The 22,205-nt window shown below is 42.5% G+C and overlaps 1 protein-coding gene across 4 annotated transcripts in view; it reads right to left on the reverse strand.

The window, feature by feature from the left end:
* Positions 1-22,205, reverse strand: part of CNTNAP4 (contactin associated protein family member 4) — a 484,789-nt gene that overhangs the window by 149,658 nt on the left and 312,926 nt on the right. For all 4 annotated transcript variants that reach the window (XM_068237691.1, XM_068237701.1, XM_068237708.1 and 1 more), the window contains one exon: positions 3,300-3,406. In XM_068237691.1, coding sequence (XP_068093792.1) covers positions 3,300-3,406 — 107 coding nt within the window. The remainder of the gene's footprint in view (positions 1-3,299; positions 3,407-22,205) is intronic.

The raw sequence follows: 22,205 nt of genomic DNA on the forward strand, positions 1-22,205 counted from the left end.
AACTACTCCTGAATTCCCTGTATAGCAATATTTTATTCCTTAAACAGACTGTTCTTCTAATATCAAAGGCATGGTTAATGGAGGTTTTATGTTATGGCTTTTATCAAAGGAAAATACATACTACATTAAAATGACACATATTCCACTAATGGCTTGTGTTCTAGTTAGTAAGATACATATTTATTTATTTCTAGAATAGACTGATTTGACCTTTAGTACTTCAGTAAGAATGTATCTGTTAAAGGAAAGCAACCTGAACATTACACTGTATTTATCTTCCTTGATAGTACAGAATTATATATGATGATCTAGCACTGCCTAATCATTTTCAGTGCATTCTCTCTGTTGGACCCTTAGGATATTTTATATATTAGATTTAACATGTAAGCCTGAATTGACAAGGCAGGGAAGTCCTTGATCTCAGTTTAACATGCAGATTTTAAAGAGCTATAGACCAGCATGGGTCAAATTAGCTGAACTTCATATCTCAGCTTGCATACCAATCGCAGCTTGTATGAATAGAGTATTCGTGGTTTGATTAATGCCCCTTAAATTAAATAATCTGTAAACAATATTGCTAAAACTAAAAAACCCATTCTTTTGCGAGAGGCATAAGATGCTGAATGCATACCAGATTTCAGCCCACATTAGATAAAGCTTTTACTGTTTGGAGAGGTGGATTACAAAGCTCAAAGGAAATGTTTCTTAGCAATGTTTATAAAACCATGACCGAAGACTTATTGGAAATCCTAAATTGAATATTTGAATTTACTTTGTCTACAGTCTAAGTACTGTATGTACTGAGTGAACACAGGGAGAAATAGTTAAATCAATTGTAATCCAAGGTGAATTGTATTGCTCCACTGACACTCCTGTTGCCTGCTGATGCCCCTTCAATCCTGCCACCACTCTTGACCCCAAGCCAGTTCTGTCAACAGTGTGATTCCCCATGTCACCCCCAACCCTGCAGTCACTGTCATCCCCTCTCTCTGTAATATGTTAGGTAATGATGAGTGAATATGGCTGTTTTTTTGTTTCTCAGATTTTTTTTTTTTTTTTGCACTGGTGAGAATAAGTGTGAAAATATATGAGTATGTCAAACCACATTCCTGCCACCTTAATTGAAGTCAGTAAGCATTAAACAAAATACCTTTTGAAGAAATGGTCTAATTTAATGAAAAGGTGTATCTTTTGTATCTTCTAGGGAAAAAAATCAAGCTCATTAGGTTTAAAGTGCACAACAGACCTCCTGCACACTGCCTGTTCTCTGTCTGTTTTGATTCAATGCAGCAACACCTCATTTCTGTATTCAAAGTAGAAACAAGCTCTTGCACAGCACACAATGAAAAGTATTTGCTCCGCATATAGTTGCTGAAATAAAAAATCCACTGCTCTGCGTTCTGTGGTCATTTAGCCAGATCAAAGTGTCTAAGTAGTGCTTATCAGCAGCTGTGAATAAACTGCAGTAGCTCTGTCAAAGCATTTTCCCCATACAAGATCAACCTTTTCAGTGCCCCCTGCAAAGTGAAACCAAATTCAAACTTCAGTTTTTGTAGGATAACATTTTTTGGGGTGTCATAAAGGTTAGCATACTGTGGCTAACCTTTCAAAGAGAACCCAAGGTGGGATTTAATTATGTTAGTGGGGCACAGAGGCTGGTTGTGCACACTAACACCAGCCTCTGTTGCCCCATGGTGTGCCTCCAGGACCCCCCTGCACGCTGCTATACCCTCCGCAGAGCTAGCAACACACAGCGTGTCGCCAGCACAATGTTTACCTATGCCATGTCAGTCAGCGCCGCTCCCCCGCCTCCTCTGTATCGGCGCTACCCGCCCGCGTCCCTTCCCTCCAATCAGCGGGAGGGAAGGGACGCGGGCGGGTAGCGCCGATACAGAGGAGGCGGGGGATCGGCGCTAACAGACACGGCATAGGTAAACATTGTGCTGGCGACATGCTGTTTGTCGCTAGCACTGCGGAAGGTATAGCAGTGCACAGGGGGGTCCTGGAGGCACACCATGGGGCAACAGAGGCTGGTGTTGGTGTGCACAACCAGCCTCTGTGCCCCACTAACATAATTCAATCCCACCTTGGGTTCTCTTTAAAGTAGATAGGACATTTTAAGTTTAGCTCCATTTTAAGTCACAGGAAAGCACTGTGGCAGGTCTGGAAGGCCTCCAACTGTGGCTGGCACTAAATAACTCTTCTCTTTCTCTATTACAGGCTGGCTCAGTGACACAGACACAGCACAGTACCTCCGAAGCTACACCTAATGGGCTACTTTAAGAGACACTTCCTCCCCACAAGTGACACAGGGCCCAATCCCAATTCACTCTTTCTCCTAGCTTTTCTCCTAGGTGCTATTTTTACATCTATGAATAAAATGTCTTAATCCACTAGCAAGCATGAAAATTGCAGAATGCTGAAAAGTTATTTTAAACAGAAGATGAAAATTATCTACTAGGAGAAAACTTAGGAGAGAAAGTTAATTGAATATGGGCCACAGGTCTACATGCAATTTACTTTTTCTCCTGAATCTTTTCCTAAGTGATAATTTTAAACTTGTCAATAAAATCCCCTTTAAATCACCAACAAGCAAGAAAACACTTAAAATGATTTTGTTAGTACTTTCCCACCTACTTTTTGGTACTTTTTCAATTGCTAAGCACTGAAAAGTTAGTCTAAATAGAAGAAAAATAATCTCCTAGTAGAAAACTCAGGAGAAAAAGTTAATTGCATATGGGCAACAGTCTCTTAGCAGTCTTTCCAAAGATAGAAAACTAACCAAGAATACCTTGGCCCATATGTGATTAACTGTTTCTCCTGATTTATCTCCTAGGTGATAATTTTCATCTTCTCTTTAAAATAGTTTTTAAGCATTTTACAATTAAAAAAAGTACCCAAAAGTTTTCAAAATAGTACCATCCAAATAATTGTGAGTATTTTCTTGCCTTCTGGTAGTTTAAAAGGCATTTTATGACAAGATGCGTAGATATCACCTAAGATAAAACTCAGGAGAAAAAGTGAATTGCATATGAGCCCTGGATTCCATGCTACTCTACTGTATTATAGCTTCTGCTAACAATATTTTATTTTCGTTAAGAAACAGTACATAATTTCAGACTATACTGTTTAAAAACTTCATTGGATTCTTTGGAAGAGAAAATAAATAAAAAAAAATTGTTCTTCACAATCCAGATGGTTTTATTATATTATTGCATTTCCGCATGCAAAGGCATCATACAAGTCTTAAGAAAACATGCCACACCCTGAGTGAAATATATGTGAAGAGTTCTGCTTACGGTAATGGCACGTTGCTCCCCTGTATCCGGTGTCTGAGCAGTTACAGTAAAAATCATTCCAGGTTTGTGAGCATTTCCCTCCATGTTCACAGTAGTTTGGAAAGCATCTGAAAATAGAAAAAGTTTTCTTCTTCAGAACTTGGTAAAAATAATAATGTGATAAATTTCAGTGCTGAGGTCAGCTACACTAGAAAAATCCCCCATGTTATTAGCATAATTTAGAGTAATATTAAAATGTAACATATAATAAGTACTGGCTGTAGCTCATTAAAAAGAACAAAAGTGATAGCATACTTCAAAATTGCAGCTGTAAATGTCATTCTTGGCAATTTTATGGCTCGTAATTTAATATCCAATATAACACATAATAATGATCCGTGTAGAACAAATTTGTCCACATTTTAGAAATGATTAACACCAGATCAATCACCGACGTTAATTGCCAGCGTAAAATTGACTATTAAAAATTATTAAAACATATAGATTTCCAAATTCCCTTTTGCTTGCCTCATTGCAGCTTGTATTAGCCTTATTAAAAGTTCCTTTCTTCCCTAAGTAAGGGGAATATTCTAATAGGCATTTCTTTTCAATTTCTGTCAAATAACGTGACCTCAAATGGTCACGTTTATTCCAGCTGAAGTACTGAACTCTTGAAATATAATGATGCGATACAAGTTAGACTAGCCTGAATTAGCTATAATTAGGTAGATACAAACACATCATTTGATTTGTTTTAATTGCTTGGCCAGACAATAGAGACATTGTATTGCCACAATACACGGCTATTTCAAGGCCATATAAGAAGGATAAATCTACAGCAACACATGTTAAAGCATTGATGATGCACTCGTAGGAAGATAGTCTGCTTACAGTAAAGTAAAATGCACTGATGTGATCTAGCATTCACTTTAAAGCCTGTTCCCAGGCACAGTTCTAGATACAGTGCGCCATTTGATAGCTTAAGTAGCCCTGTGACTTGGCTAAGATAATTCATCTAGCAAATGGGTTAAATAAATGATTATTATTATTATTATTATTATTATATATTATATATAGAGCACTGTCATCTTCCACAACACTGTATAGAGTATATTGTCTTTTCAATTAACTGTCCCTCAGAGGGGCTAGCAATCTAATCCCTACCATAGACATATGTCTATATTGTGTAGTATATGTATCATTGTCTAGGGCCAATTCAGGGGAAGACAATTAACTTATCTGTATGTTTTTGGAATGTCGGAAGAAACCGAAGTACCAAAAGGAAACCCATGCAGACAACATACAAACTCCTTTCAGATGTTGACCTGGCTGGGATTTGAACCAGGGACTCAGCAGAGCAAGGCAAGAGCGCTAACCCACTAAGCCACCGTGCTAGGACTGATCCACTCTGACAACAAGCCATGCCTGTAATAAGAAGATCGACTGCTCTTCAGGTCTGTGCTTTTTCTGACTCAGTGTATATTCAGTGGAGCATGTTGGCTGAGAGATACAGACATAAACAGCTGTGTTGTTCATTATTGCAGGTTTGGATTGTTGTGAGAGTAAATTGTTTCCCAAAATGATGTCTTACTTTTTCATCTGTTTACTAGGTTGAGTAATTTAAAGCTAAAAAATTGGAGAAAAATTGGTAACACAGTGTAGGTAATTTAACTTATTGTATAAATGAATCAAATTATGTAATTTAAGTTTTTCACTCTCTGCTGCCATTCACTGGCTCCTGATCACATGAACTATGTTATGAGTCACATGGTCGAGAGCCTGCGAATGACTGCAGAGAATATGTGGCTGTGATATATGGAGAAGACTCACAGTGCTGGAAGCAGGTAAATATTACTGCACTCCCTGCACTACTCTGCAATGGTGTCAGGTTAAAGTGGGTGAGTGGGGGAATTGTTGCTTTACATAATTTAAAGTCCAACCAGTGACATTGATAATGCTAAGCATTAAATACCCATGCCCCAAATGTTTAGCAGCAGTGCTTTGCCTCATTCTGTGGGGTGGTTCAGGATCTCATATTTAGTGCCAAAGGCATAGAGCAGCAATGGCTGAAAAGAAGTGTCAGACACCACTCTGATGGCTTAACCATATATGCCATTGCACCAGTGGCGGACATACGGCCGTGCAGGCCGTGCCGCCGCACGAGGGCCCCTGAAGTTCTGCTGCTTCAGGGGCCCATTAAGTATTGCAGGTTTTTTTTTTTTTTTTTTTTTTTATTTTTAATTTTTTTTTTTTAACCTGGGGGGCCCAACTCCTGTCCTCCCCCCTCACCTCGCCCCCCCCCCCTCATGCGGCGGGAGAGCGGAAAATACAAGAAGTCTCCGGCCGGGGCGGCAGCTGCCGCTTGGTCTCCAACTTTGGAGACATATCGGAAACTAAGCAGCAGCTGCCTCTAGCGTCTGCTGCAGCCCCGGCCGGAGACTTCCTGTATTTTCTGCTCTCCCGCCGGCTGCAGCGCATACCGGGAGGGGGGCCCCGAGGTGAGTGAGGGAGGATAGGAGTCGGGCCCCCCACCCGGATAGCTACCCACCCGGCTACCTTACCCACCCACCCGGCTACCTACCCCGCTACCTAACCATCCACCCGGCTACCTACCCGGCTACCTACCCACCCACCCGGCTACCTAGCTACCCACCCGGCTACCTAACCACCCTGCCGGCTATCTACCTGGCTACCTACCCACCCGGCTACCTAACCACCCTGCCGGCTATCTACCTGGCTACCTACCCACCCGGCTACCTACCCACCCGGCTACCTAGCTACCCACCCGGCTACCTAACCACCCTGCCGGCTACCTACCTGGCTACCTACCCACCCGGCTACCTAGCTACCCACCCGGCTACCTGACCACCCTGCCGGCTATCTACCTGGCTACCTACCCACCCGGCTACCTAGCTACCCACCCGGCTACCTAACCACCCTGCCGGCTATCTACCTGGCTACCTACCCACCCGGCTACCTACCCACCCGGCTACCTAGCTACCCACCCGGCTACCTAACCACCCTGCCGGCTACCTACCCACCCGGCTACCTAGCTACCCACCCGGCTACCTAACCACCCTGCCGGCTATCTACCTGGCTACCTACCCACCCGGCTACCTAGCTACCCACCCGGCTGCCTAACCACCCTGCCGGCTATCTACCTGGCTACCTACCCACCCGGCTACCTACCCACCCTGCTGGCTACCTACCCACCCGGCTACCTACCCACCCACCCGGCTACCTACCCACCCACCCGGCTACCTACCCACCCGGATACCTACCTACCCACCCGGCTACCTACCCACCCACCCGGCTACCTACCCACCCGGCTACCTAACCACCCTGCCGGCTATCTACCTGGCTACCTACCCACCCGGCTACCTACCCACCCGGCTACCTAACCACCCTGCCGGCTATCTACCTGGCTACCTACCCACCCGGCTACCTAACCACCCTGCCGGCTATCTACCTGGCTACCTACCCACCCGGCTACCTACCCACCCACCCGGCTACCTACCCACCCGGATACCTACCTACCCACCCGGCTACCTACCCACCCACCCGGCTACCTACCCACCCGGCTACCTAACCACCCACCCGGCTACCTACACACCCACCCGGCTACCTACCTACCCACCAGGCTACCTACCTACCTACCCACCCGGCTACCTACCAACCCACCAGGCTACCTACCCACCCACCCAGCTACCTAACCACCCACCTACCCACCCACCAGGCTACCTACCCACCCGCCTACCCAGCCACCCACCAGGCTACCCACCCGGCTACCCAGCCACCCACCAGGCTACTTACCCACCCGGCTAAGGGCTACCTACCTACCCACCCGGCTGCCTACCTACCCACCAGGCTACCTATCCACCCAACCACCCATGGGAGCTGCGCGCCGGATGGAGGCTGGGACAGGAGGTCTGCTGCTGCAGGTGAGTAAATGTTTTTTTTTTATTATTTATTTTAGCAGGTGTATGTTCTGGGCAGGTCTGCCACATGATTGCGTGTATGTTCTGGGCAGGTCTGCCACATGATTGCGTGTATGTTCTGGGCAGGTCTGCCACATGATTGCATGTATGTTCTGGGCAAATTTGCTACATGATTGCATGTGTTTTCTGGGCAAATCTGCCGACATGATTGCACGTATTTTCTGGGCATATCTGCCGACATGATTGCAGGTATTTTCTGGGCATATCTGCCGACATGATTGCAGGTATTTTCTGGGCATATCTGCCGACATGATTGCAGGTATTTTCTGGGCATATCTGCCGACATGATTGCACGTATTTTCTGGGCATATCTGCCGACATGATTGCACGTATTTTCTGGGCATATCTGCCGACATGATTGCACGTATTTTCTGGGCATATCTGCCGACATGATTGCACGTATTTTCTGGGCATATCTGCCGACATGATTGCACGTATTTTCTGGGCATATCTGCCGACATGATTGCACGTATTTTCTGGGCATATCTGCCGACATGATTGCACGTATTTTCTGGGCATATCTGCCGACATGATTGCACGTATTTTCTGGGCATATCTGCCGACATCATTGCACGTATTTTCTGGGCATATCTGCCGACATCATTGCACGTATTTTCTGGGCATATCTGCCGACATCATTGCACGTATTTTCTGGGCAAATCTGCCGACATGATTGAATGTATTTTCTGGGCAAATCTGCTCACATTATGTGTATTTTCTTGAGAAAACCTGCACAATTATGTGAATTTTCTGGGGAAAGGGTCACCAAAACTTGGGCCCACTGTCTTTGCGTTGCACTTTTCAAGGGAACCTGAGGTGAGAATAATATTGAGGCTGCCATATTTCTCTCCTTTTAAGCAATACCAGTTGCCTGGTTGCCGTTCTGGTCCTCTGCCTCTTATTCTTTCAACCATAGACCCTGAACAAGCATGCAGCAGGTCAGGGGTTTCTGACAATATTGTCAGAACTGAGAAGATTAAGCTGCATGCTTGTTGCTGGTGTAATTCAGTTTATTACTGCAGCCAAATAGATCAGCAGGGCCGCCAGGCAACTAGTATTGTTTAAAAGGAAATAAATATGGCAGCCTCCATATCACTCTCACCCCGGGATCACTTTAAATTACAGTTAGCTCCGCCCTTATCCGGTCATTGCCACGCCCATTCTATCCGCGCCCATTTTTTGCCGCGGCGCGCTTCGCACGCCGCAGGTTATAGCTGCACCCATCTTTGGGCGCGGCGCGCTTTGCGCGCCGCAGGTCAGGGGGGCCCACAATTGATATTTTGCACAGGGGCCCACTGCTGCCTGTGTCCGCCACTGCATTGCACTATATATTGTATCCCTCTCCTAGGTGTCCACTGCAGAAAGTGTGGTGGTGTTCTGTTTAACCTATACTTGTAGCCTACAGTAAATATTTCAAAGCTCCCATTTGGGATTCATTACAATATACAGTATATTCATTTTTTGGATGATTATCATACTTCTATAGCAAATATTAAACAATAAATAATCTGCCTTTTGTAAAATCTCCAACCTAGAATATTCATTTTTCACAAAACATGGAAACTGCTGAACATGGTGAAACTTGTTATATCATGTAGAAACAGGGAGCCATAAATTATATTTTTCAGTTAAATGGATAAATCTATTTTATTGGGCTTTTGCAGTACAATTAAGAAGAGATTTCAAGGACAAACTCCTTTTCCTGAGGGCTGAACTGAGTTAAAACAGATTTCTCCAACTTGAAAAGTTGTTTTAGGGATCTAATAAAAGTCAAGGGAGATTTAGTGTAAACATAGGATGAAGAGAAAAAGCAATTTTCAACTCACTTTAAGGTCATCAGGATATTATTGATGTGTTAAGCTAGAAAAACTGTACGAAGAAGTAAAAAGAAAGCTACACTTGCAGCAAAACAGGAACTAAGGCTCACTTTTGCAGCTTAAAGAAGAAAGTAAGTCTTAAAGAGCAACTGCAAGCAACAGGTCAATCAATAAGAGAATTACTAATACCAGCCTAGAAACATTGCAGCTTTGAAGTCAGAAAACACGTTCAATCTATGTAAACCTGAATTTTGTGCAAGCCAAAGCAGCTATATTCTGAAAGGTTCTGGTAGGTCTACTTTCTCACAAGGTGCAACATTCTGTGTATATTTCTCTCTCTCTGTGAATGATTCTAGTTTTCGCAACGCTTGTTAACACTTCATTATTGATAAGAAATATATTTTGGTCTGTGGTGCTGTCCAGTGCTGAACTTTCATTGGCCTTCATTATTTTTACCCTCTAACTGCTCTCCAAAGCGTATATGTAAATAGAGCCCCTTGTAAAAAGGGTGCTGGGGATAGCCGCTAGTGTAATATCAGTTAAATTACCAAAAGCCTACTAGTTAATTCCGATAGTAAAGTATTGGTAATCTATACCGGTATTTTACTATAGCCAAGCCTTATCCTTATACTAGCCCTCCCTCTTGATGCCTGACACTAACCATTCTCTCCTGGTGGTGCCTAACCCTAAAACTTAGTTTCCTGGTGGTGCCTACCCTTAACCTCCATGCCTAACACTAAGAACCCTCCTGTAGGCATCTAACCCTAAAGCCCCCCCCCCCCCTTTACCATTTCCATCAATTTTTCCTGTGCCACCATAGGCCTATTTATTGAGTGCATCCAGCACCCAAATTATGGCTAGTAGCTGCTAATCATGGCAATTAGCTTTGCCACCTATGGTGGCAACATTTTTACCAGGGCACCTCCAACACCCTTTTTAACTGCTTCAATATTAACTTCTTTTTAGGTGTCACTGATGTATTCACTTGGGCTTGCACCCTGTTTCCTGTTCTCGTGTGATCCAATTTTCATTCTCTTCCTTTGATGGTTCCCTTTCTTTAATGAAGTACTTAGCAACCATTAAGGGATTACAAGACAAGGACTGATGGCAATCAAGTCATTGCTCAAGATGCAGAAACCTTGCACTAGAGATTTAGTTGCAAGGATGCAACATGCACAGAATGACCTAGGTAAGAGAGTCACGGAGAGCCTAAGTAATAAAGCAAACCTGGACTGGATTTATTAGAGACAGTATGCTATTAGATGGCAAAATTGTGCACCCCTCAAAGAACTCACATCATACCATGGTAGGGTTGCTGGATTAGTCAGGGAACACAATTGCTTGAATCTTTTGGGTTTTGCTGAACACTACAAAATAGGCACTGCATGTCCATTAACCTCTTGAGGACTGCAGTGTTAAACCCCCCTAGTGACCAGGACATTTTTAGATAAATTGACCACTGCAGCTTTAAGGCCAAGCTGCAGGGCCACACGTCATAGCACACTAGTGATCCCCCCCCCTTTTCTCCCCACCAACAGAGCTCTCTGTTAGTGGGGTCTGATCGCCCCCAGATGTTTGTTTATTTATTTATTTTTGTTTATATGTTTGTTTTTAATTTAAAAAAGTGTTTTTTTTATATTTCTCATACTCCCCCCTCCCTCCCCCCGCCAGCCAATCCACATGATCAGCTGTCATAGGCTTCAGCCTATGACAGCCGATCACCCCTGTGCCTAAGGAGGGGACAGCCGAGTCACACGGCTGTCCCCAGTACAGCGCTGCTGCAGATCACAGCGCTGTACAGGTACTTAGACAGCGGTATCGCCGTCTAACAGTCTCCCGAGCGGCAAGCTCCGCTCCGCCCACTAAGCAGGAGATGCGCGTGCAGCCTGCGAGCGATCTCCTGCAAACCAGAGCCCCAGGACTTTACGCCAATAGGCGTTAGGTGGTCCTGGGGCTGCCACCGTGGCCGCGCTCATCGACGTGACGCGGTCGTCTACTGGTTAAAGAGAAACTCTGACCAAGAATTGAACTTTATCCCAATCAGTAGCTGATACCCCCTTTTACATGAGAAATCTATTCCTTTTCACAAACAGACCATCAGGGAGCACTGTATGACTGATATGGTGGTGAAACCCCTCCCACAATAAAACTCTGAGGACCATGGTACTCCTGGCAGTTTCCTGTCTGTGAACCTTGTTGCATTGTGGGAAATAGCTGTTTGCAGCTGTTTCCAACTGCCAAAAAAGCATGCAGCAGCTACATCACCTGCCAACAGTAAAAATGTCACCATGTGATAAATGTCAGAATGTAAATCAGGGAGAGGAAATATTTTTCAATGGGCAAACAGTGACTAAATCATTTATACATAATTATTGTAAAAATGAAGCACTTTTTTTATTTACACAATTATTTTCACTGGAGTTCCTCTTTAAAGTCAACAGTACGCTTGGGAGTTGCAAATCATTCATATTGTGTTTTACCCTATGATTTTGAATCAGACAGCTTTTTTTCCATATGAAGAGCACATAAGCAATTGCAATGTGTTCTGTTGCATCCGAAACATCATGGAACCAACATCGAAAATCCAATGTGGGAAAAAGCAATAACAAACATAAAATGTCCTAAAGCCCATGTTGATTGCATTCTTCATTATATAGAATGCCAAGACACTGCTTCCAGTATCTTTTCTCTTTCATATCCTGAGCTTAACTGAAATAATCACACCAACTTTCCCTCTATTTATAAACTCAAAAATTATGTGATAGGATATGCAGTTGGGTTTTGTTATGGCAGCAAAAATGTAAATAGCCCCCTTGCTATAACTATATTCCAGCTGCATGACCATGCATAAATATCCTTCTAAGGCCCCTTCCACACATGCAGTGGTTTAACAGTACAACGTGCATATTTACCACTTACGAGAGGCCTACTTTCAAGGTGGTAACATGCTGCAGACTTTGCATCAGATTGGAAGCTTCCAGAACATTGCACCACACCGCATTAGCTGTGCAAGGCTCCATTGATTTAATTGCACTTGCAGCACCTTATGGTAAGAATGGTCATGTAACTTAGGTTTTAAATGCTAATTTGAAAGGGGCCTCATTGTACTCTATGCCTCACTGTATGGCCTCACTGCACCATTAATGTGTGGTGCGACCTTTTGGGACCGTTGCGATGCAATTGCAAAAGAATTGCGCTGAAATTGATTGTTTGACGTGTGGAAGGGTCCTAAGTACTAAGTTTCAAAATTTGTGGAATTGGCTCTCATATAATGTAACTCTCACATTATTTTAATAAATCATGTGTATATGAAGGCTTCAGTAAGTTTAAATAACCAGTGTCAGTTTATGCTTATGCACTGTTTATTGCAACCCTTCCAAAATGCAGTCCCTTGCTTTCATGCAGAAAAAAACTCTTGAAGAATACCTGTTGGGTCTAAAGCATGAATTCATTTTCCAGCTGTCAGTTTTTATTGCACATTTGAAAATAAAAGGGACTATTTGCAGTAGGCAACACAAATACTTTCATTCAATTTTATATGACATCTGTGGAGATGAATGCAGCTGAGAACAAATGCAAACTATTGATCACTGTTTGGAAAGAAAGTGAACTTTGTTTAAAATGTTGACAACTGAAATACAGTATCTATATAATTAGACCTCTGGTCATTTTATTTCTTATAGCTCAGCAGCGTGTGATTGTGTTTCCCCTCATCAGAGCTGTTGCCTATTGTTGAAAATCCATGCTATGTTGCTCGTAAACCTAGCTGAATTTTCCCTGGTGCTAGAAACTATTAATTCCCTAAAGACTACCATGACCCCTCCCTTGATGTAAAGTAAAAGCGCCCTTTCCAAATTTTACCACATCTCCACTCCTCCATATGCTAAGTTATATTATCCTTGCAAACTATGATCATTAATAAAAGCGGGATAATTCATGAAAAGTTAGAAACTTGTGTGTGTGTGTGTGTGTGTATATATTTACTGTATATATACGGTATATTCTGGCGTATAAGACTTCTATTTAACCCTTGAAAATCATCTGAAAAGTCAGGGATCGTCTTATACGCCGGGTGATACACCCTATCCTGTTACTGCCTCTCAGATCTCTCTGCTGAGGACTGTAGTGAAGCGGTGCAGGCGCACATGTGTGAGATCTGAGAGGCAGAGAAGGAGGTAAATAGGATACAAGGGTGGGCAAGAGGGGTGAAAGAGGCGTATTTTATGGGCCCAGCGCAATCTATTCTTCCATATCGCTCTGATAAACAGGAAGACAGGAAGAGCTGACCAATCCACTTAGGGAAAGGGTGAGTTGACCAATCCAACCAGTCAATCGCCTATATACTGTTGTATACTGGGTACCACATACAGTACAGCGCCAGTATCTGTTCATACATAGCACCAGTATATGATTTTTTTTAATTTTTATTTGGTGTGCGTTGGAAGAGGGGTAGTCTTATACGGCAAGTATATCCCAAACTCTATATTTTAACTGGAAAACTTGGGGGGTCGTCTTATACGTCCAGTCGTCTTATACGCCAGAATATACGGTGTATAGGTATATATATATATATATATATATATATATATATATATATATATATACTTGAGTATAAGTCTACAAATGTAGGTCTGATTCACTTCATAAAAGCATAGGGGTCAACTTACACATAAGTCACAGGCAACACTGAGCACACTAAGTAATGTGTGTACTACTAATAGTGACATTCCCATTTGCAGCAGTTTACCCAGTGGTAAGTGATACTTTGAGGAACAAGAAAACGCAGGTCTGAAAGTCCTGGCCACAACAATTACCAAGGAAAGAAGGAGGGGGGAAATACTGAGCTGCATAAAAGGGAGTCAATAATTGCAGCACTTAGGGACCTGGATTAGGTATTGGCAGCACTTAAGGGACAGGTGGGGTTAATGGCTGCAATACTGTATGCAGTGTAGTCATTAACCCCTCCTGAGCCCCAAGAGCAGCCATTAACTTTTCTGGATAGACTTATACTTGAGTCAAAAACTAATTCTAGCTTAAAGGACAACTGAAATGAGAGGCTTATGGAGACTGGCATTTTTATTTCCTTTTTAGCAATACCGGTTGCCTGGCTTTTCTGCTGATCCTCTGCCTCTAATACTTTTAGCCATAGTAGCATGCAGCACCCTGAAGAAGCATGCAGCAATTCCGGTGTTTCTGGTGTAATTCAGACACTACTGCATCCAAATAGATCAGCAGGACAGACAGGCAACTGGTATTGTTTAAAAGGAAATAAATATGGCAGCCTTCATATTCGTCTCACTTCAGTTGTCCTTTAAGAAGGTTGAATATTCGAGTCAACTCATACACGAGGTCGACTTGTATTCGAGAATATACAGTATATATATATACATATATGTATATATATATATATATATATATATATATATATATATATGTATATATATACATACATATATATATATATATATATATATATATATATATATATATATATATATATATATATATGTATACATATATATATATATATACATATATACACACAGTGCTGCTCATAATTATTCATTCCTCTGGAACATTTTGACTTAAAGTTACTTTTATTCAACCAGCAAGTAATTTTTTGATGGGAAATGGCATGGGTGTCTCTCAAAAGATAATAAGACGATGTACAAGAGGCACTATTATGGGAAAAAATGTTTCAGCTTTACATTTGAGCAAAAAGTGTCCAGTCCAAAATTATTCATACCCTTCACAAACTGTCACAGTCTGTGGGAAAATCCAAAGTTCTATACCATTTCAAATAGTTGGGAACAGCTGGTTTAATTATGGATAGTCATGGCTAAGACAAAGGAGCTCAGTGAGGACCTGTGGCTGCGCAATGTGGCTGCTCACAAGTCAGTAAAGGACTAAAAGACCATTTCTAAATGTTTTCAAGTTCCAGTGGCTACAGTGCAAAGTAGTATTAAAAAAGACAAGATGTTCCACACTGTGGAAAATCTCAGAGGACGAGGTCGGAAGCCAAAAGTAATACCTGTGCTGGCCAGGAGGATAGTGATAGAGGTGAAAAAGAATCCAAGAATCACCACCAAGGACACCCTGGTGAATCTGGGCTCTGCTGGTGGCAATGTCTCAAGGTAGGCAATCCAACGGACACTGCACACTGCTGGGTTCCATGGATGCAGACCAAAGAGAAAGCCACTTCTCCAGATAAGGCACACAAAAGCTTCTCCAGATAAGGTACACAAAAGCTTCTGGTCTCCCATGTTATGGTCAGATGAAACAAAAATTGGATTGTTTGGCCACCATGATGTTTCCTTCATTTGGTGTAAAAAAGGAGAAACCTTTAACCCAAAGAACACCATCCATACTGTCAAACATGGTGGTGGGAACCTAATGCTTCGGGAGTGTTTTTCAGCCAATGGACCAGGGAACCTAATCACAGCAAACAGCACCATGAAAAAAGAGCAATACATGGGGATTCTCAACCACATCATCAGGCAGTCTGCAGAGAAACTTGGCCTTGGGCACCAGTGGACATTTCAGCATGGGAATGACCCAAAACACACAGAAAAAGTGGTGAAGAAATGGTTAGCAGACAACAACATTAACGGTTTGGAGTGGCCCAGCCAGAGTCCTGATTTGAATTCAATTGAGAGTCTGTGGAGGTAGCTAAAGATCAGGGTGATGGCAAGAAAACTCTCCAGCCTAAAAGATTTGGAGCTTATTACTAAAGGCTAATGGGCAAAAATACCTGAAGAGACATGCAAAAAGCTGGTCTGCAATTTTAGGAAGTGTTTGATTGCTGTAATAGCCAATTTCTGTTGATTACTCAGAAGGGTAGGAATGATTTGCACTGGACACTTTTTGCAGAAATGTAAACAAAAGCTAAGAAATGATTTTTTACACAATCATGCCTCTTGTACATGATATTATTATCTTTTGGGAAACACCTATGCCATTTCCCATCAAAAAATTACTTGCTGGTTGAATAAAAGTAACTTTAAGTCAAAATGTGCCAGGGGTATGAATAATGGGCAGCACTGTATATATAATTAATATTAGTATTGATTTAAAAAGCACCAGCATATTCTGTGGGGCTGTGCGAAGTAGGAAAACAAACAAGGCACACATAATGATACAGACAATGATATACATTAAATATTGACACTGGTACAAAATACTGAACTGGTGGTTACAATGAAAGATGTAACATGATAATTAAAATGTATAACAGAGTGTGAACTATGAAATGAACAACAAAATCCAAGACACATAAAGATGAGAGAGCCCTGCCCTTGCGAGCGCTGCGGACAGGTGAGCGCACGGCGGACAGGTGCGCTCGCATGCGCACTAACTAGCAGTGGTGGCAGCGTTAGGAGACCTAGAGCCTGTTTTTTATATCCCTTGGTGTTAGTTTTCTAGCTTTATTAAAAATACTCGTTGGGAAGAGTTGAAGGGAGGACTGCCAACTGGTGTTGTTTAAAAGGAAATAAATATGGCTGCCTCTCGCTTCAGGTTCCCCTTTAAGGAGTACCAATGTATCTGTATACTCATTTCATCCTTTATTTGTAACTTTAGAAGAGGACTATATAAACTGATGCAATCTCAGAGAGGCAAAAAAGCTCTGAAAAAATATTTATTGACACATATAGAAAAAACATCAAAAACACATGATTCTTCAATATCACAGTGATAGGTCTTGGAAGTACATAAGATTGATTTGAATCAACAAGCGGTTGTAGCTTTACGGGTATTTAATTTCAAGGCAACGACACATGTTCGTTTCGGGCTTTTATTTAAAATTGTATGTGCCCTTCATCAGGCCGTGATACCCAATTCTAAAAATAGAGACAATACATGACAACACGTTAAAATCAGAAAGTACAATCCATCAAGTGCAACAAAAGAACTGTCGCACAAAGTAGAAACTACCACCGAATAAGGTACATAGCATGTACACCAGGTTCAATCCAAGAACCTACATGCCAAAATAACCTAGATCAGACCAGAAATTGTGAAGAAATTATATATATATAATTATATATAATTTCTTCACAATTTCTGGTCTGATCTAGGTTATTTTGGCATGTAGGTTCTTGGATTGAACCTGGTGTACATGCTATGTACCTTATTCGGTGGTAGTTTATTGTTTGTGCGACAGTTCTTTTGTTGCACTTGATGAATTGTACTTTCTGATTTTAACGTGTTGTCATGTATTGTCTCTATTTTTAGAATTGGGTATCACGGCCTGATAAAGGGCACATGCAATTTTAAATAAAAGCCCGAAACGAACATGTGTCGTTGCCTTGAAATTAAATACCCGTAAAGCTACAACCGCTTGTTGATTCAAATCAATCTTATGTACTTCCAAGACCTATCACTGTGATATTGAAGAATCATGTGTTTTTGATGTTTTCTATATGTGTCAATAAATATTTTTTCAGAGCTTTTTTGCCTCTCTGAGATTGCATCAGTTTATATAGTCCTCTTCTAAAGTTACAAATAAGTGTTGGTGGGTAAGGTGGATTACCCCGAAAAAAAGGACTGTGTTTTGAGCCTTCACAACATTAAGGATTGTACCTCAAGATATTTTTGATAAATACTCATTTCATCCAGCAGGGGGTCGAAAGCATCCAGATTTATTGTGCAGTGTCTGGATAGTGTACTGGTTAAGGGCTCTGCCTCTAACACAAGAGACCAGGGTTTAAATCTTGGCTCTTCCTGTTCAGTAAGCTAGCACCTATTCAGTGAGGAGACCTTGGGCAAGGCCCCTTAACACTGCTAGTGGCTGGTGCTTTGAGTCTGCCTGACAGGACTAATGATGTCACCATGTGAGATAAATTTGTCAATATAAATCATGTTGAAGAAAGATATTACTATGAGCAAACACTGACTGAACAATTTATAAATGAATAGTTAAAAAAATCATATTAATTGTAATATTTGTATTAATAATTTCAATAATTGTATTCATTATATTATTTTCACTAGTTCCCCCTTAAGGACTGCTTGTAGAGACTTTTATTCTACTGACAAGTTTTTGAATAGTTAAAGGAAAGATGCAAGAAGAGTAAAAAAAAAAAAAAAGAAAAGATCTACTTACCCTGGGCTTCTTCCAGCCCCTGGCAGCCGATGTGTCCCTCGCCGCAGATCCACTTCCAGCAGGTGGACTGGGGTCCCCTCCATTGCAGATGCCAACTGGCATCTACTGCACATGCGCAAGCATGCAGCCGCACCTCTCGCGGTCACATTCACATAGTCTGGAGTGTTCTGTGCAGACGCATAACTACAGCGCTTGTGCAGAACACTCCAGACCATGTGAGTGCGCTCACACACCCGCAGAAGATGCCGACCTGGCAACACCTGCAATGGAGGGTACCCCGTGCCACTGGCTGGAAGCGGAGCTGTGGCAAGGAACATATTGGCTGTCAGGGGCTGGAGGAAGCCTGGGATGAGTAGATTTTATTTTTATTTTAGCTGACCTTCCCTTTAAGCCGGAATACACCTCCCTCTGTTGTGTTCTGCTTGAAGGGCCAATAGCATACATCTGTGTCTACCTGGTTTTATGCCGTAGCATATTGTCTTAGCCAGAAGTCACATTAAATCTGCATGATCCTCTCTCTTTCCTAGATTAATACAATTCACAGTTCATGTGCTTTTTTTCAATATTTATTTAAACATCTGCTCATCTCAAAAAACGCTGAATGACCATATGTTGTTATTTGGTCTAGAACATAAATCACCAAGTTGACAAAAGTACAAATGTTGCAAAGAACGGAGTGTTCTCACAGTTGGAGCTCAGCTTGTTTTGTTTTCATTTGCTTTTCTTCAATGTGTCTTGATTTTGTCTCACATGAACACGTGGAGTAAACTGTGTTTGTGTTTCCAATCTGCTATTCTTTTTCAAGATACATTTTTTGATGTTAACCCTTTCTGTACTAGCAGTCTGTGGCCCCCTAAGAACCAGAGACTGCTGGTACCAAACAACTAGGCTTTACAATGAATCACCGCACGGACCCGCCATTCTCGCAAGTCACGCCGCTCACCCACTCTGTGAGCCGGTCAGGAGACACTTTAATTGGCTCCTGATCCTGTCATCAATGTAAGGCAATGTGATTGGCTCACAGTGATCACAAAGCTCTGCCGTAATAGCGACGGCAGAGCAAAGGGCCTGCGGTGAGAGAGAGATCGGGGAAGTGGCGAGAGCAGCAGTGTTAATTACACAGTTAATTGATTGTCTTTTAATATAAAGTTTTAATGATCTGCCAGGTCTTTTTTCTCTGTGAACCCTGTGTCCGCTAACTTCTGGGGCATATGTGCAGAATGGGCCTTGAAATAGAGACAAGAAATCTGAATGGAGAGTCTTTATTGATGCCCTATGCTCTGTTGGGAACTAAAGGAACAAATGAATGGTGCTGACAAATAAGGGCATGTTGCACAATAAGCATGTCCTGAGTGATATTAGAGTAATGTACAATACCTAAGCAGAACGACATGTGCTACTCTAGCATTACCTAGGTAGTGCAGGCCAAGCTGATTGCGCAAAGTGTAGTAGTACTTATGAATGTAAGTAATGGGAAACATTTTACTGAACTTTTGAGAATATGAAAAGTCTTAAATGACAGCTCTTGCTTCTAAAAATGCAAGAAAACTCTCACACTAACAACTTATCTTTAAACATTTCAAGATGGCCTGGAATTATTTATAAAAAGAGTCCTTGGCTACATTCACAACTTGCTGCACTGCAACGCACCACCTATAGCAAAGCTCACAGTGCAGTGGGTGCAGTGTGGTATAACAGAGTGTGGCTGGTCAACGTACTGCAGTTCAGTGAACCATACGTTTACGTTTGCAGTAAACAAATTGTTTCATTGAATGTATGCTTCACTGTATGCAACGCAATAAGCAGAAAATGTGCAGCGCCGCTTTTCCGATTCACCGCCGTTGGAGGTAAGGAAATGCAATGGTCCCTGTAAACATAGCCTTACTGTGGGTATGTGCATGTGACTACAAAAGGACAAACTTTTTTTTGCTAACTTTTCAGCAGTATTCACTATATACAACACTATGGCAGATGATAATGATAATACGTATGTGGTTCAGTTGAAGGCCACAACCTTCTGCCACTTAAAACCCAACCCCAAATTTAGGCTCAGGTTTTATAAGAACTTATTAGAATATCATTTTATTCTATGCTTAAAAGGGTTTTCATCTTCGCAAGATACAAAAGCAAGATACTTGTAGTTCAACTCATTTTCTTACAGCAACCTCCAGCAGCTGCCTACTTACTCCCTCACTGCCCTAACCAGTCAGTATGCAATCATAGGCTGGTTGTCAATAGAGAGGCGTGGCTCCAGCTGACAGAGCAATCACTCTCACCCCTTCATGTTCATTTGACTTAAAGTAACCCTGAAGGAAAAGGTGCAACCAAAGGGTACTCACCTTGAGAGAGGGAAGCCTTTGGGTCCTTCAGAGGCTCTCCCCATCCTCCTCCACTGGGCCGTTCCAGCACTGTCCCCTTGACAAAACTGTTGACAAGGGTTTGTTGATGGCTCATGCATGCGCAGTAGCACAGACATGCTCAGGCTCAGCTTTTCCCACCAAAGCCAGTGCAGGTCAATGCTACTGTGCTGGCACAGTGCAGCCACGCCCACAATCTTTATTGGTATCAACACTGGAATGGCCTGGAGGAGGATGGGGAAGCCTTTGAAGGATCCAGAGGCTTTTGCCTCCCAAGGTAATTATCTCAGCTTAGGGATTGCAAAACCTCACAGGGTCTGCTTTAGGGCCTGTTTCCATTACATGGGTGTTGTGTAACTAATGCACGGCAATGGCACAGTTTCCATTGGGTGCATTGCGTGTGGAGTGATCTGAGAATCTTCAGCATGCTGAAGATTCTCGCATGGCTACATCTGCACGCAGCTGCCTGCCATCCCCTCCATACACTTCCTCCTCTGGAGATGCGGAAGGGACGCGGACGCCAGTGGAAGTGATGCCATGCCGCTAGGTAGCCGCATGCGCATCACTTTATAGTGGAAAATAATGAGGGACTCTGCCTGACTCTATAAAAACAAGCAGCTGCTAATTGTTGAAAATGTATGATGTTGTAGAGCAGGTAGTTTTCACTTTGCAAAATCTACATTTTCTACAAAGTTATTATTTTTGTATACTTAAAGGGAACCTTAACTGAGAGGGATATAGATGTTTCCTTTTAAACAATACCAGTTACATGTCAGTCCTGCTGATCTCTTTGGCAGCAGTAGTGGCTGAATCACACACCTGACTTTTGTCAGACTGAGCACATGATCTAAAAAAACACCACACACTACCAGTATATGCTGTTCAACCACCAATATGATTTATTATCAAAAACTCAAGATAATGAGCCCAGCTAACCCGCCAATTGTTTGTGCTACATGGCGGGAGTTCCCTGCTGCTTAGCAGGGACTCAGTGCCAGCCTTTATTCAGCCTTCATTGCGGTTTTCTGCTTGGTGATTGGTCCACGCCGTTCCACGTGGACACCAGGGGAGGACTGGCCAGGGGGGACGGGGGGAGATTTCCCCCCAGGCTGCCTCTCATTTAGTGATTTAGGGCTGGCACTGTGCCTGGTGAATTCAGGTTTTTGTATAAGGCAATGTGAAACACAAGGCTGAATGAGGGAAATAAATGCCCAATTACAGAGCAATTGCAGGACGGACAAGCTAGTAAGTATACACAGCATGATACAGAGCAGAGACTTGCCTGCAGGGTCCGTGGGAAAAAAAATCTGTCTGGTCTCTCACCATTGTTAACTGCATGTGCACAGCTACATAAGATATTGTCTAGGTTGAAAAGTTTTCGACAGACTCCAGAAGGGCTGCTTACAGACAGTCCCTAGACTCCATAAGGGCTGCTTGCAGGACTTGTGTAAGTGATAGAAACCCTAACCGTTGTAACTCAAAATGTATTATGTGCCCCCCGGAGCCAGTGCATTCATACTTTACCTGTCACGCTGTCCCTCGAGTGTCCTTGCTGTATTTCCCACGTGACTACCGACATATAGCACGTGGGGCACTTGTGTGATGTCATTTGGGCTGGGGCTGCCGTGAAAACGGGCCTCTAGTTTGTGTTT

The sequence above is a fragment of the Hyperolius riggenbachi genome, chromosome 1, assembly GCF_040937935.1.
Source record: "Hyperolius riggenbachi isolate aHypRig1 chromosome 1, aHypRig1.pri, whole genome shotgun sequence".
In the NCBI taxonomy this organism is placed as follows: domain Eukaryota; kingdom Metazoa; phylum Chordata; class Amphibia; order Anura; family Hyperoliidae; genus Hyperolius; species Hyperolius riggenbachi.